This window comes from Anthonomus grandis, chromosome 20 (genome assembly GCF_022605725.1).
Source record: "Anthonomus grandis grandis chromosome 20, icAntGran1.3, whole genome shotgun sequence".
Classification (NCBI taxonomy): domain Eukaryota; kingdom Metazoa; phylum Arthropoda; class Insecta; order Coleoptera; family Curculionidae; genus Anthonomus; species Anthonomus grandis.
The window spans coordinates 7297624-7308819 of record NC_065565.1 but is presented as its reverse complement, the minus strand read 5'-3'; the positions used below and the strand labels follow the sequence as shown (position 1 = coordinate 7308819).

At 33.1% G+C, this 11196-nt stretch overlaps 1 protein-coding gene across 1 annotated transcript; it reads left to right on the top strand.

Annotated features, from left to right (window-relative positions):
• The first annotated feature begins 27 nt into the window (after positions 1 to 27).
• LOC126747834 (nucleolar protein 10) lies at positions 28 to 10860 on the top strand. Its single transcript, XM_050456732.1, has 6 exons — positions 28 to 194; positions 4042 to 4302; positions 4365 to 4714; positions 4771 to 4999; positions 9745 to 10556; positions 10619 to 10860. The coding sequence occupies exons 1-6, from the start codon at positions 129 to 131 to the stop codon at positions 10830 to 10832; spliced, it is 1932 nt and encodes a 643-aa protein (XP_050312689.1). The 5' UTR covers positions 28 to 128; the 3' UTR covers positions 10833 to 10860.
• The last annotated feature ends 336 nt before the right edge of the window (positions 10861 to 11196 follow it).

Sequence of the window (11196 nt, the reverse complement as noted above, 5' to 3'; positions counted from 1 at the left end):
TGACATAACCTCACTTTCTAACCTCGCTTTATTAAAACCAAAACATGTTTGTTTTGTGACGCGTTTAGGGAAGAGCCCTATTGTTGTATGGTTGTCTTAATGCTATTTTAAGTTGATATTAGTTAAAAATGCAGGTTTCGGAACCCAATGACGTTAAAATATATAATTTGAGTGCAGGCAAGTCCCTGCCCGAGGTAAGTTTCTTTTGCAACTTTAGAGTACTTGGTACTATAGTAATTGGCCCCAAAAGTGATTTGAGAGATGTTTAAGTGGATGGTGGGGTACCACCTTAAAGGGGGCCCTAAAACAAAATAAGGTGCTCTTATTAAATTTGACGTAAGTACAACCCTAAAGGAGGTTAACTAAGGAGCCTATAGGTGCAAAAACAGTTGGTACATTTGGGCGGAAACATGCCTCCGGACACTTTGATTCTCCTGGAAGTGAATTATATGAACTTATGATAATGAATATAAGACTGTTATGTAGCTGTGCTATGAAAATGCTAAAAAATGTATAGATACACCTTCGGGAAGGTAAAGATCTGCTTCTCGATAGCCCTTGCATGCAACAACTCTTACTCGAAGGATATATAATAGTTAAACTGCATGGCAAGAGTGCCCTTCACGTTCCACAATAGGTTTTTTGACTGGAAAATCCAGAAAGACTTAAGCTTGATCCTATCAAAGGCCTTGGGGAAGTCGGTATATATCGAATCTGTCCCTGTATACCCACTTCGTCATTTGATTGCTGGCTTGCATACTGTTGTTTTAATTAATCATTTTAACCTCACAATATAGGAGAGATTAAATTGAGATTAAGTCAGTGGACTTCTCGGGTGTTATTTTTCGATTTTTATTTTTCGAAATGGGTTTTCTCGAAAACTGTCGCTCCTAGGGAATAATGTCAATAAGATAATTGTTAGAAAAACGCCTGATTTACAACTTTGGTTATTATACTTTTTTTGATTAGTCCAGTAGTTTTGGAGTTATGATTGAAAATAATTTTCAAAATCGATTTTCTCGAAAACTGTGGATCCTAAAGAAAAATGGAAATTAAGTTTTTAATAGGAAAGCTTCAGAACTGCAACTTTGTTAATTACACTTTTTTTCATTAGTCCAGTAGTTTTGGAGTTATGATTGAAAATATTTTTGAAACTCAATTTTCTGGGTACATGTCATTCTTAGCAAAAATTGTCAATAACATTTTTGATAGAAAAACACCTGGACTACAACTTTAGTTATAATACTTTTTTTGATTAGTCCAGTAGTTTTGGAGTTATGATTGAAAATAATTTTCAAAATCGATTTTCTTGAAAACTGTGGCTCCTAGAAAATAATGCATATAACGTTTTTAATAGAAAAGTTTCAGAACTACAACTTTGGTATTTACACTTTTTTTCATTAGTCCAGTAGTCTTGGAGTTATGATTGAAAATATTTTTCAACATCAATTTTCTAGGTACCTATCATTCTTAGCAAAAATTATCAATAACATTTTTGATAGAAAAACTGCTGATCTACAACTTTGAATATTACACTTTTTTTTTGTTAGTCCAGTAGTTTTGGAGTTATGACTTAAATTATTTTTAAAAGGTGATTTTCTCAAAAACTATCCCTTCTAGCGAAAAAAGCAAAAGGAATTTTTTATAGAAAAACTCTTGATCTACAACTTTTATTATTACATTTTTTTTCATTAGTCCAGTAGTTTTGGAGTTATGATTAAAAATATTTTTCAAAAGGGATTTGTTGAAAAACTATCATTCCTAGGAAAAAATTAAATTAAGGTTTTTAATAGAAAAGCTTTAGATCTACAACTTTGAATATTACACTTTTTTTCGTTAGTCCAGTAGTTTTGGAGTTTTGACTTAAATTATTTATAAAAGGTGATTTTCTTAAAAACTATCCCTCCTAGCGAAATATGCAAAAGAATTTTTTTATAGAAAAACTCTTGATCTACAACTTTTATTATTATATTTTTTTGCATTAGTCCAGTAGTTTTGGAGTTATGACCTAAATTATTTTTAAAAGGTGATTTTCTCAAAAACTATCCCTCTTAGCGAAAAAAGCAAAATGAATTTTTTATAGAAAAACTCTCGATCTACAACTTTTATTATTACACTTTTTTTCGTTAGTCCATTAGTTTTGGAGTTATGATTGAAAATATTTTTCAAAGTCAATTTTCTCGGTACAAATCATTCCTAGTAAAAATTGTCAATGACATTTTTGATAGAAAAACCCCTGATCTACAACTTTGAATATAACACTTTTTTTCTTTAGTCCAGTAGTTTTGGAGTTATGACTTAAATTATTTTTAAAAGTTGATTTTCTCAAAAACTATCCCTCCTAGCGAAAAAAGCAAAAGGAATTTTTTATAGAAACACTCTTGATCTACAACTTTTATTATTACATTTTTTGCATTAGTCCAGTAGTTTCGGACTTATGATTGAAAATATTTTTCAAAGTCAATTTTCTCGGTACAAATCATTCCTAGAACAAATTGTCAATAACATTTTCGATAGAAAAATTGCTGATCTACAACTTTGAGTATTACACTTTTTTTCGTTAGTCCAGTAGTTTTGGAGTTATGACCTAAATTATTTTTAAAAGTTGATTTTCTCAAAAACTCTCATTCCTAGGAAAAAATTAAATTAAGATTTTGAATAGAAAAGCTTAAGATCTACATCTTTGGCTATTACAGTTTTTTCATTAGTCCAGTAGTTTTGGAGTTATGGTTGAAACTATTTTTCAAAGTCAATTTTCTCGGTACAAATCATTTCTAGAAAAAATTGTCAATAGCATTTTTGATAGAGAAACGCCTGGTCTATAACTTTAGTTATTAAACTTTTTTCATTAGTCCAGTAATTTTGGAGTTATGACTCAAAATAAATTTCAAAATCGATTTTCTTAAAAACTATCATTCCTAGGAAAAAATTAAATTGAGGATTTTATTAGAAAAGCTTAAGATCTACAACTTTGGCTATTACAGTTTTTTTATTAGTCCAGTAGTTTTGGAGTTATGGTTGAAACTATTTTTCAAAGTCAATTTTCTCGGTACAAATCATTTCTAGAAAAAATTGTCAATAGCATTTTTGATAGAAAAACGCCTGGTCTATAACTTTAGTTATTAAACTTTTTTCATTAGTCCAGTAATTTTGGAGTTATGACTCAAAATAAATTTCAAAATCGATTTTCTTAAAAACTATCATTCCTAGGAAAAAATTAAATTAAGGTTTTTATTAGAAAAGCTTAAGATCTACAACTTTGGCTATTACAGTTTTTTTATTAGTCCAGTAGTTTTGGAGTTATGGTTGAAACTATTTTTCAAAGTCAATTTTCTCGGTACAAATCATTTCTAGAAAAAATTGTCAATAGCATTTTTGATAGAGAAACGCCTGGTCTATAACTTTAGTTATTAAACTTTTTTCATTAGTCCAGTAATTTTGGAGTTATGACTCAAAATAAATTTCAAAATCGATTTTCTTAAAAACTATCATTCCTAGGAAAAAATTAAATTGAGGATTTTATTAGAAAAGCTTAAGATCTACAACTTTGGCTATTACAGTTTTTTTATTAGTCCAGTAGTTTTGGAGTTATGGTTGAAACTATTTTTCAAAGTCAATTTTCTCGGTACAAATCATTTCTAGAAAAAATTGTCAATAGCATTTTTGATAGAAAAACGCCTGGTCTATAACTTTAGTTATTAAACTTTTTTCATTAGTCCAGTAATTTTGGAGTTATGACTCAAAATAAATTTCAAAATCGATTTTCTTAAAAACTATCATTCCTAGGAAAAAATTAAATTAAGGTTTTTATTAGAAAAGCTTCAGATCTACAACTTTTGCTTTTAAAATTTTTTCATTAGTCCAGTAGTTTTGGAGTTATGATTCAAAATGTTTTTAAAAGTCGATTTTCTCAGAAAATATGACTCCCAGAAGAAATTGTAGAGAACATTTTCTGTAGAAAACTTCGAGATCTACAACTTTTATTAATACACTTTTCGCGTTAGTCCAGTAGTTTCGGAGTTACAGGACCTTTTCTTTCAGTGGCTATCGGAGCGCAAACGCCGCACGCTACTAAAGAAAAACGTCGACATCAAGAGGCGAATCGAACTGATCCAAGACTTCGACATGCCCGGTCTCAGTACCACCGTAAAAGTGTCAAATGACGGCAACTACGTCCTCGCCACAGGCATCTACAAACCGCGCATCAAATGTTTCGACGTCAACAATTTATCCTTAAAGTTCGAACGATGCTTCGACTCCGAAGCCGTCACTTTCGAAGTACTCAGCGACGATTACAGCAAAGTACGACCATGTTTTGGTGGCACCATTTATTGACTCCTAACCTGAATGTGCACCTCTTCCAGATCGTGTTCCTTCAGTGCGATCGTTACGTAGAGTTCCACGCCGGTTACGGGCGGTACTACCGACTGCGCATCCCGAAATTCGGTCGGGATATGAAGTACCACCCGTCCAGTTGCGATCTGTTCGTGGTGGGGGCTTCCCCCGAGGTCTACCGCTTGAATTTGGAGAGGGGGCAGTTCATGACGCCCTTTGGTACTTCCGCTTCGGAAGTCAATCGGTGCGCGGTGAATCCCGCGCATCAATTGTTCGTCTGCGGTACGCAGGAGGGAAGGGTGGAGGCCTGGGACCCGAGGGTTAAGGAGAGGGTGGGGGTGTTGGACTGCGCCTTCACTTGTGTCAATGAGAATAAGGAGTGAGTCGAGTTCTTATCTCTTATCCTTGTCTGGTTCATTTGTTTGTTGTCCTCAGGTTGCAAGGGTTTCCGTCAGTAACAGCGTTGAAATTTAATGATGCGGTACATATGGGGGTTGGTACCGCCACTGGACAGATATTGCTCTACGACATACGGTCTGATAAACCGTTCACCGTCAAAGACCATATGTACGGTTTGCCCATAAAGGATGTGGACTTTCACTATCAGCAGGATCTGGTTTATTCACTGGACAGTTCGGTGCTGAAGATTTGGGACAAAAATAATGTAGGTATATATATATATATTTTTTTTTAGTGCGGTAGTTTTGGAGTTTTATTTCAGCTTTTTTGTTAAATTTGGTTTTTTTATAAAAATATCGCTGCTAGAAGAAAATTTTATTAAGCTTTTTTATAGGAAAAGTGAAGATCTACAGGTTTGGTTATTATGCTTTTTTTTATTAGTCCAGTTGTTTTGGAGATATGATTGAAAATAGTTTTCAAAGTGGTTTTTGATGAAAACTATTACTGCTAGGAGAAAACTTCATTAAGGTTTTTTATAGGAAAGCGCCTGATCTACAACTTTCGTTATTATAGTTTTTTTGTTAGTCCAAGAGTTTTGGAGATATGATTGAAAATAGTTTTCAAAATAGGTTTTTTCGAAAAATATCACTTTTAGGGGAAAATTTTATTAAGATTTGTTGTGGAAAAACGCCTGATCTACAATTTTAGTCATTATAGTTTTTTTATTAGTCCAGTAGTTTTGGAGTTATGAACTAAAATATTTTTCAAAATCGATTTTCTCGGTAAGTATTACTTTTAGAAAAAAATTTTATTAATATAATTGATAAAGAAACGCCTGATTTACAACTTTGTTTATTGCACTTTTTTTCAATAGTCCGGTAGTTTTGGAGTTATGAACCAAAATATTTTTCAAAATCGTTTTTCTCGAAAACCATCACTCCTAGGCAAAAATCACAAAAACATTTTTTAAAGACAAACGCCCGATCTACAATTTTTGTTACTACACTTTTTTTCATTAGTCCAGTAGTTTCGGAGTTATGAACCAAAATATTTTTCAAAATCGATTTTCTCGGTAAATATTACTTTTAGAAAAATAATTTATTTATATAATTAATAAAAAAACGCCTAATTTACAACTTTCATTACTATACTTTTTTTCATTAGTCCAGTAGTTTTGGAGTTATGAGCCAAAATATTTTTCAAAATCGTTTTTCTCGAAAACCATCACTTCTAGGCAAAAATCACAATTACATTTTTTAAAGACAAATGCCTGATCTACAATTTTTGTTACCACACTTTTTTTATTAGTCCAGTAGTTTCGGAGTTATGAACCAAAATATTTTTCAAAATCGATTTTCTCGGTAAGTATCACTTTTAGAAAAAAATTTTATTAATATAATTGATAAAAAAACGCCTGATTTACAACTTTGTTCATTACACTTTTTTTTCATTAGTCCAGTAGTTTCGGAGTTATGAACCAAAATGTTTTTCAAAATCGTTTTCCTCGAAAACCATCACTCCTAGGAAAAAATCAAAATAACATTTGTTAAAGAAAAACATCTGATCTACAATTTTTATTACTATACTTTTTTTATTAGTCCAGTAGTTTTAGAGTTATGAACCAAAATATTTTTCAAAATCGTTTTTCTCGAAAACCATCACTCCTAGGGAAAAATCACAATAACGTTTTTTAAAGAAAAACGCCTGATCTACAACTTTCATTACTACACTTTTTTTCATTAGTCCAGTAGTTTTGGAGTTATGAACCAAAATATTTTTCAATCTCTATTTTCTCAAAAAATACCACGCCTAGGAAAAAAATTTATTAACATTTTTAATAGTAAAATGCCCGATCTACAACTTTCATTACTACAGTTTTTTTTATTAGTCCAGTAGTTTCGGAGTTATGAACCAAAATATTTTTCAAAATTGATTTTCTCGGTATCACTTTTAGAAAAAAATTTTATTAATATAATTGATAAAAAAACGCCTGATTTACAACTTTGTTCATTACACTTTTTTTTCATTAGTCCAGTAGTTTCGGAGTTATGAACCAAAATGTTTTTCAAAATCGTTTTCCTCGAAAACCATCACTCCTAGGAAAAAATCAAAATAACATTTGTTAAAGAAAAACATCTGATCTACAATTTTTATTACTATACTTTTTTTATTAGTCCAGTAGTTTTAGAGTTATGAACCAAAATATTTTTCAAAATCGTTTTTCTCGAAAACCATCACTCCTAGGGAAAAATCACAATAACGTTTTTTAAAGAAAAACGCCTGATCTACAACTTTCATTACTACACTTTTTTTCATTAGTCCAGTAGTTTTGGAGTTATGAACCAAAATATTTTTCAATCTCTATTTTCTCAAAAAATACCACGCCTAGGAAAAAAATTTATTAACATTTTTAATAGTAAAATGCCCGATCTACAACTTTCATTACTACACTTTTTTTTATTAGTCCAGTAGTTTTGGAGTTATGAACCAAAATATTTTTCAAAATTGATTTTCTCGAAAACCATCACTCCTAGGCAAAAATCACAATAACATTTTTTAAAGACAAACGCCCGATCTACAACTTTCATTACTACACTTTTTTTTATTAGTCCAGTAGTTTCGGATTTATGAACCAAAATATTTTTCAAAATCGTTTTTCTCGAAAACCATCACTTCTAGGCAAAAATCACAATAAAATTTCTTAAAGAAAAACGCCTGATCTACAACTTTTATTACCATACTTTTTTTCATTAGTCCAGTAGTTTTGAAGTTATGACTGAATTTATTTTTCAAATTTGATTTTCTCAAAAAGTAACACTCCTAGAAGAAAATTTTAATAACATTTTTTATAGAAAAATGTCTGTTCTACAACTTTCATTACTACACTTTTTTTCATTAGTCCAGTAGTTTTGGAGTTAAAAACCAAAATGTTTTTCAAAATCGATTTTCTTGGTAAATATCACTTTTAGAAAGAAATTTTATTAATATAATTGATAAAAAAACGCCTGATTTACAACTTTGTTCATTACACTTTTTTTCATTAGTCCAGTAGTTTCGGAGTTATGAACCAAAATATTTTTCAAAATCGTTTTTCTCGAAAACCATGACTCCTAGGCAAAAATTACAATAACATTTTTCAAAGACAAACGCCTGATCTACAACTTCCACTACTAAACTTTTTTTCATTAGTCCAGTAGTTTCGGAGTTATGGCCTAAAATAATTTTTAAAACCGTTTTTCTCGAAAACCATCACTCCTAGGCAAAAATCACAATAACATTTTTTAAAGACAAATGCCTGATCTACAACTTTCATTACTACACTTTTTTTCATTAGTCCAGTAATTTTGGAGCTATGAACCAAAATATTTTTCAAATTCGTTTTTCTCGAAAACCATCACTCCTAGGCAAAAATCACAATAACATTTTTTAAGGACAAACGCCTGATCTACAATTTTTATTACCACACTTTTTTTCATTAGTCCAGTAGTTTCGGAGTTATGAGCCAAAATGTTTTTCAAACTCGTTTTTCTCGAGAACCATCACTCCTAGGCAAAAATCACAATAACATTTTTTAAAGATAAACGCCTGATCTACAATTTTTATTACCACACTTTTTTTCATTAGTCCAGTAGTTTCGGAGTTATGAACCAAAATGTTTTTCAAAACCGTTTTTCTCGAAAACCATCACTCCTAGGCAAAAATCACAATAAGATTTTTTAAAGAAAAACGTCTGATCTACAACTTTTGTTACCACACTTTTTTTATTAGTCCAGTAGTTTCGGAGTTATGAACCAAAATATTTTTCAAAATCGATTTTCTCGGTAAATATCACTTTTAGAAAAAAAAAATATTAATATAATTAATAAAAAAACGCCTGATCTACAACTTTTATTACTACACTTTTTTTCATTAGTCCAGTAGTTTTGGAGTTATGGCCCAAAATAATTTTTAAAACCGTTTATCTCGAAAACCATCACTCCTAGGCAAAAATCACAATAAGATTTTTTAAAGAAAAACGCCTGATCTACAACTTTTATAATATTTTTTTTATTAGTCCAGTAGTTTTGGAGTTATGAACCAAAATGTTTTTCAAAACCGTTTTTCTCGAAAACCATCACTCCTAGGCAAAAATCACAATTATATTTTTCAAAGACAAACGCCTGATCTACAACTTTCATTACCACACTTTTTTTCATTAGTCCAGTAGTTTTGGAGTTATGAACCAAAATATTTTTCAAAATCGATTTTCTCGGTAAATATCACTTTTAGAAAAATAATTTATTTATATAATTAATAAAAAAACGCCTAATCTACAACTTTTATTACTAGACTTTTTTTCATTAGTCCAGTAGTTTCGGAGTTATGAACCAAAATATTTTTCAAAATCGATTTTCTCGGTAAATATCACTTTTAGAAAAATAATTTATTTATATAATTAATAAAAAAACGCCTGATCTACAACTTTCATTACTATACTTTTTTTATTAGTCCAGTAGTTTCGGAGTTATGAACCAAAATATTTTTCAAAATCGTTTTTCTCGAAAACCATCACTCCTAGGTAAAAATCACAATAACATTTTTCAAAGACAAACGCCTGATCTACAACTTCCACTACTAAACTTTTTTTCATTAGTCCAGTAGTTTCGAGTTATGACCCAAAATAATTTTTAAAACCGTTTTTCTCGAAAACCATCACTCCTAGGCAAAAATCACAATAACATTTTTCAAAGAAAAACGCCTGGTCTACAACTTTCATTACTACACTTTTTTTCATTAGTCCAGTAGTTTCGGAGTTAGAGCTCAAAATACATTTCCAACCCGATTTTTTCTTCGAACGCCTCGACGAACCTCATCAATTAATTCATTCAAGGCAGGCAGTTGAGAACCCAATACACACGACTGCCTTAAAGAATAACGCGATTTCACTCCATTCTCGCCCTCAATGCTCTCCAGTGCAACAACTATAGAGCCAAAACGAACTGCAATAAAAAAAAAAAAAACCGTTTGCAGGGCAAACTGTTCACCTCCATAGAGGCCGCCACCACCGAGTTCAACAACCTGTGCCCGGTACCCGGCACCGGGCTGTTCTTTTTAGCCAACGAAAACACAAAAATCCAAACGCACTTCGTGCCCGCACTCGGTCCCGCCCCGAAATGGGCGAGTTTCCTCGACTCTTTAACCGAAGAACTGGAAGAATCGAACGCGGAAAACGTCTACGACGACTACAAGTTCGTGACAAAAGAGGAACTCGAGGCCCTGGGGCTCGGGCACCTGGTGGGCACCAAACTATTAAGGGCCTACATGCACGGGTACTTCCTGGACGTGCGTTTGTACAAAAGGGCGAAATCCGTCGCGGAACCCTTCGAATTCCGGGATTACCGTAGGAAAAAGATCCGGGAGGCCATCGACCGGGAGCGGGAGGGTCGCGGGGTGCAAATCCGCGCCCTCCCGAAGGTCAACCGGGAGTTGGCCCTCAAACTGATGGACAACAGTCAAACGAAGAAACCGTTGAAAGTTAATAATTTGCTGCAAGACGCGCGGTTTAAGGCCCTATTCGAGAATCCGGACTTTGAGGTTGATAAAAGTGCGGACGAGTACAGACTCTTGAACCCGGTGCTCTCCAGGTTGGACAAGGACAGAGTGAAGGAGCTTAAAATGGCGGAGGAGGAGGTGCAAGAAGAACCGGAAGAGAGGAACAGCTCCTTAGAAGAGAGCACGGACGACGAACGAACTTGGGCAAACGAAGTGAGAAAGCAACATAAAATAATTAAGAGGGAGCACAGAGCGAGGGAGATGCAAGAGCGGGCCGCAGACGTACAAAAGTAAGAAGGGTTTGACCGACTTGACGCGACCCTTTTTGAATTTCCCGCGGTTTTTTTTTTAGGGGGGCGCCACTGGGCGAACGGGCGGCCAAAGAGGAGGTGCAGGTGAGGTTCCTCTCGGTCGGTAATAGGGAAATGACGTTTTCCACCAGGAAGAAGCGGGAAAACTCGAGGGGGGATGTTAATAATAAGCGACATCTGGCCGAGAGGAGGAAACTTGTTCGGCCCGCTTTTGGTATGAGGTCGAGTAAGAAGTCGGGGTTTAAGAGGAGGTAGTTGGATGTAAAATAAAGTTTTCTTGATAGTTGTGCAGTTTGTTTTCCCTCCGGCATTTCCAGGCAGTTAAGGCATGGATTTCTTCCAGGAAATTGCCTGGAATAGGCACTTGAGTTCCGAGAAGTTAAAGTAACTTTTCCAGGCAGTTGGGACTACTGGGAGTCGTGTTGCGGCATTTTTTTAATAGAAAAATGCCTGATCTACAACTTAAGTTTCTATACTTTTTTTCATTAGTCCAGTGGTTTTGGAGTTACGACTGAATGTATTTTTCAAATTTGATTTTCTCAAAAAGTAACACTCCTAGAAGAAAATTTTAATAACATTTTTTATAGAAAAACGCCTGATCTACAACTTAAGTTTCTAT

What these genes read in the sequence shown, in the direction of transcription:
- LOC126747834 (XM_050456732.1), top strand. Translation starts at nt 129, where the DNA reads ATGCAGGTTTCGGAACCCAATGACGTTAAAATATATAATTTGAGTGCA. An exon ending in AGATTTGGGACAAAAATAAT is followed by an intron (nt 5,000 to 9,744) that starts GTAGGTATATAT and finishes AACCGTTTGCAG; the next exon opens with GGCAAACTGTTCACCTCCAT. An exon ending in CGGGCCGCAGACGTACAAAA is followed by an intron (nt 10,557 to 10,618) that starts GTAAGAAGGGTT and finishes TTTTTTTTTTAG; the next exon opens with GGGGGCGCCACTGGGCGAAC.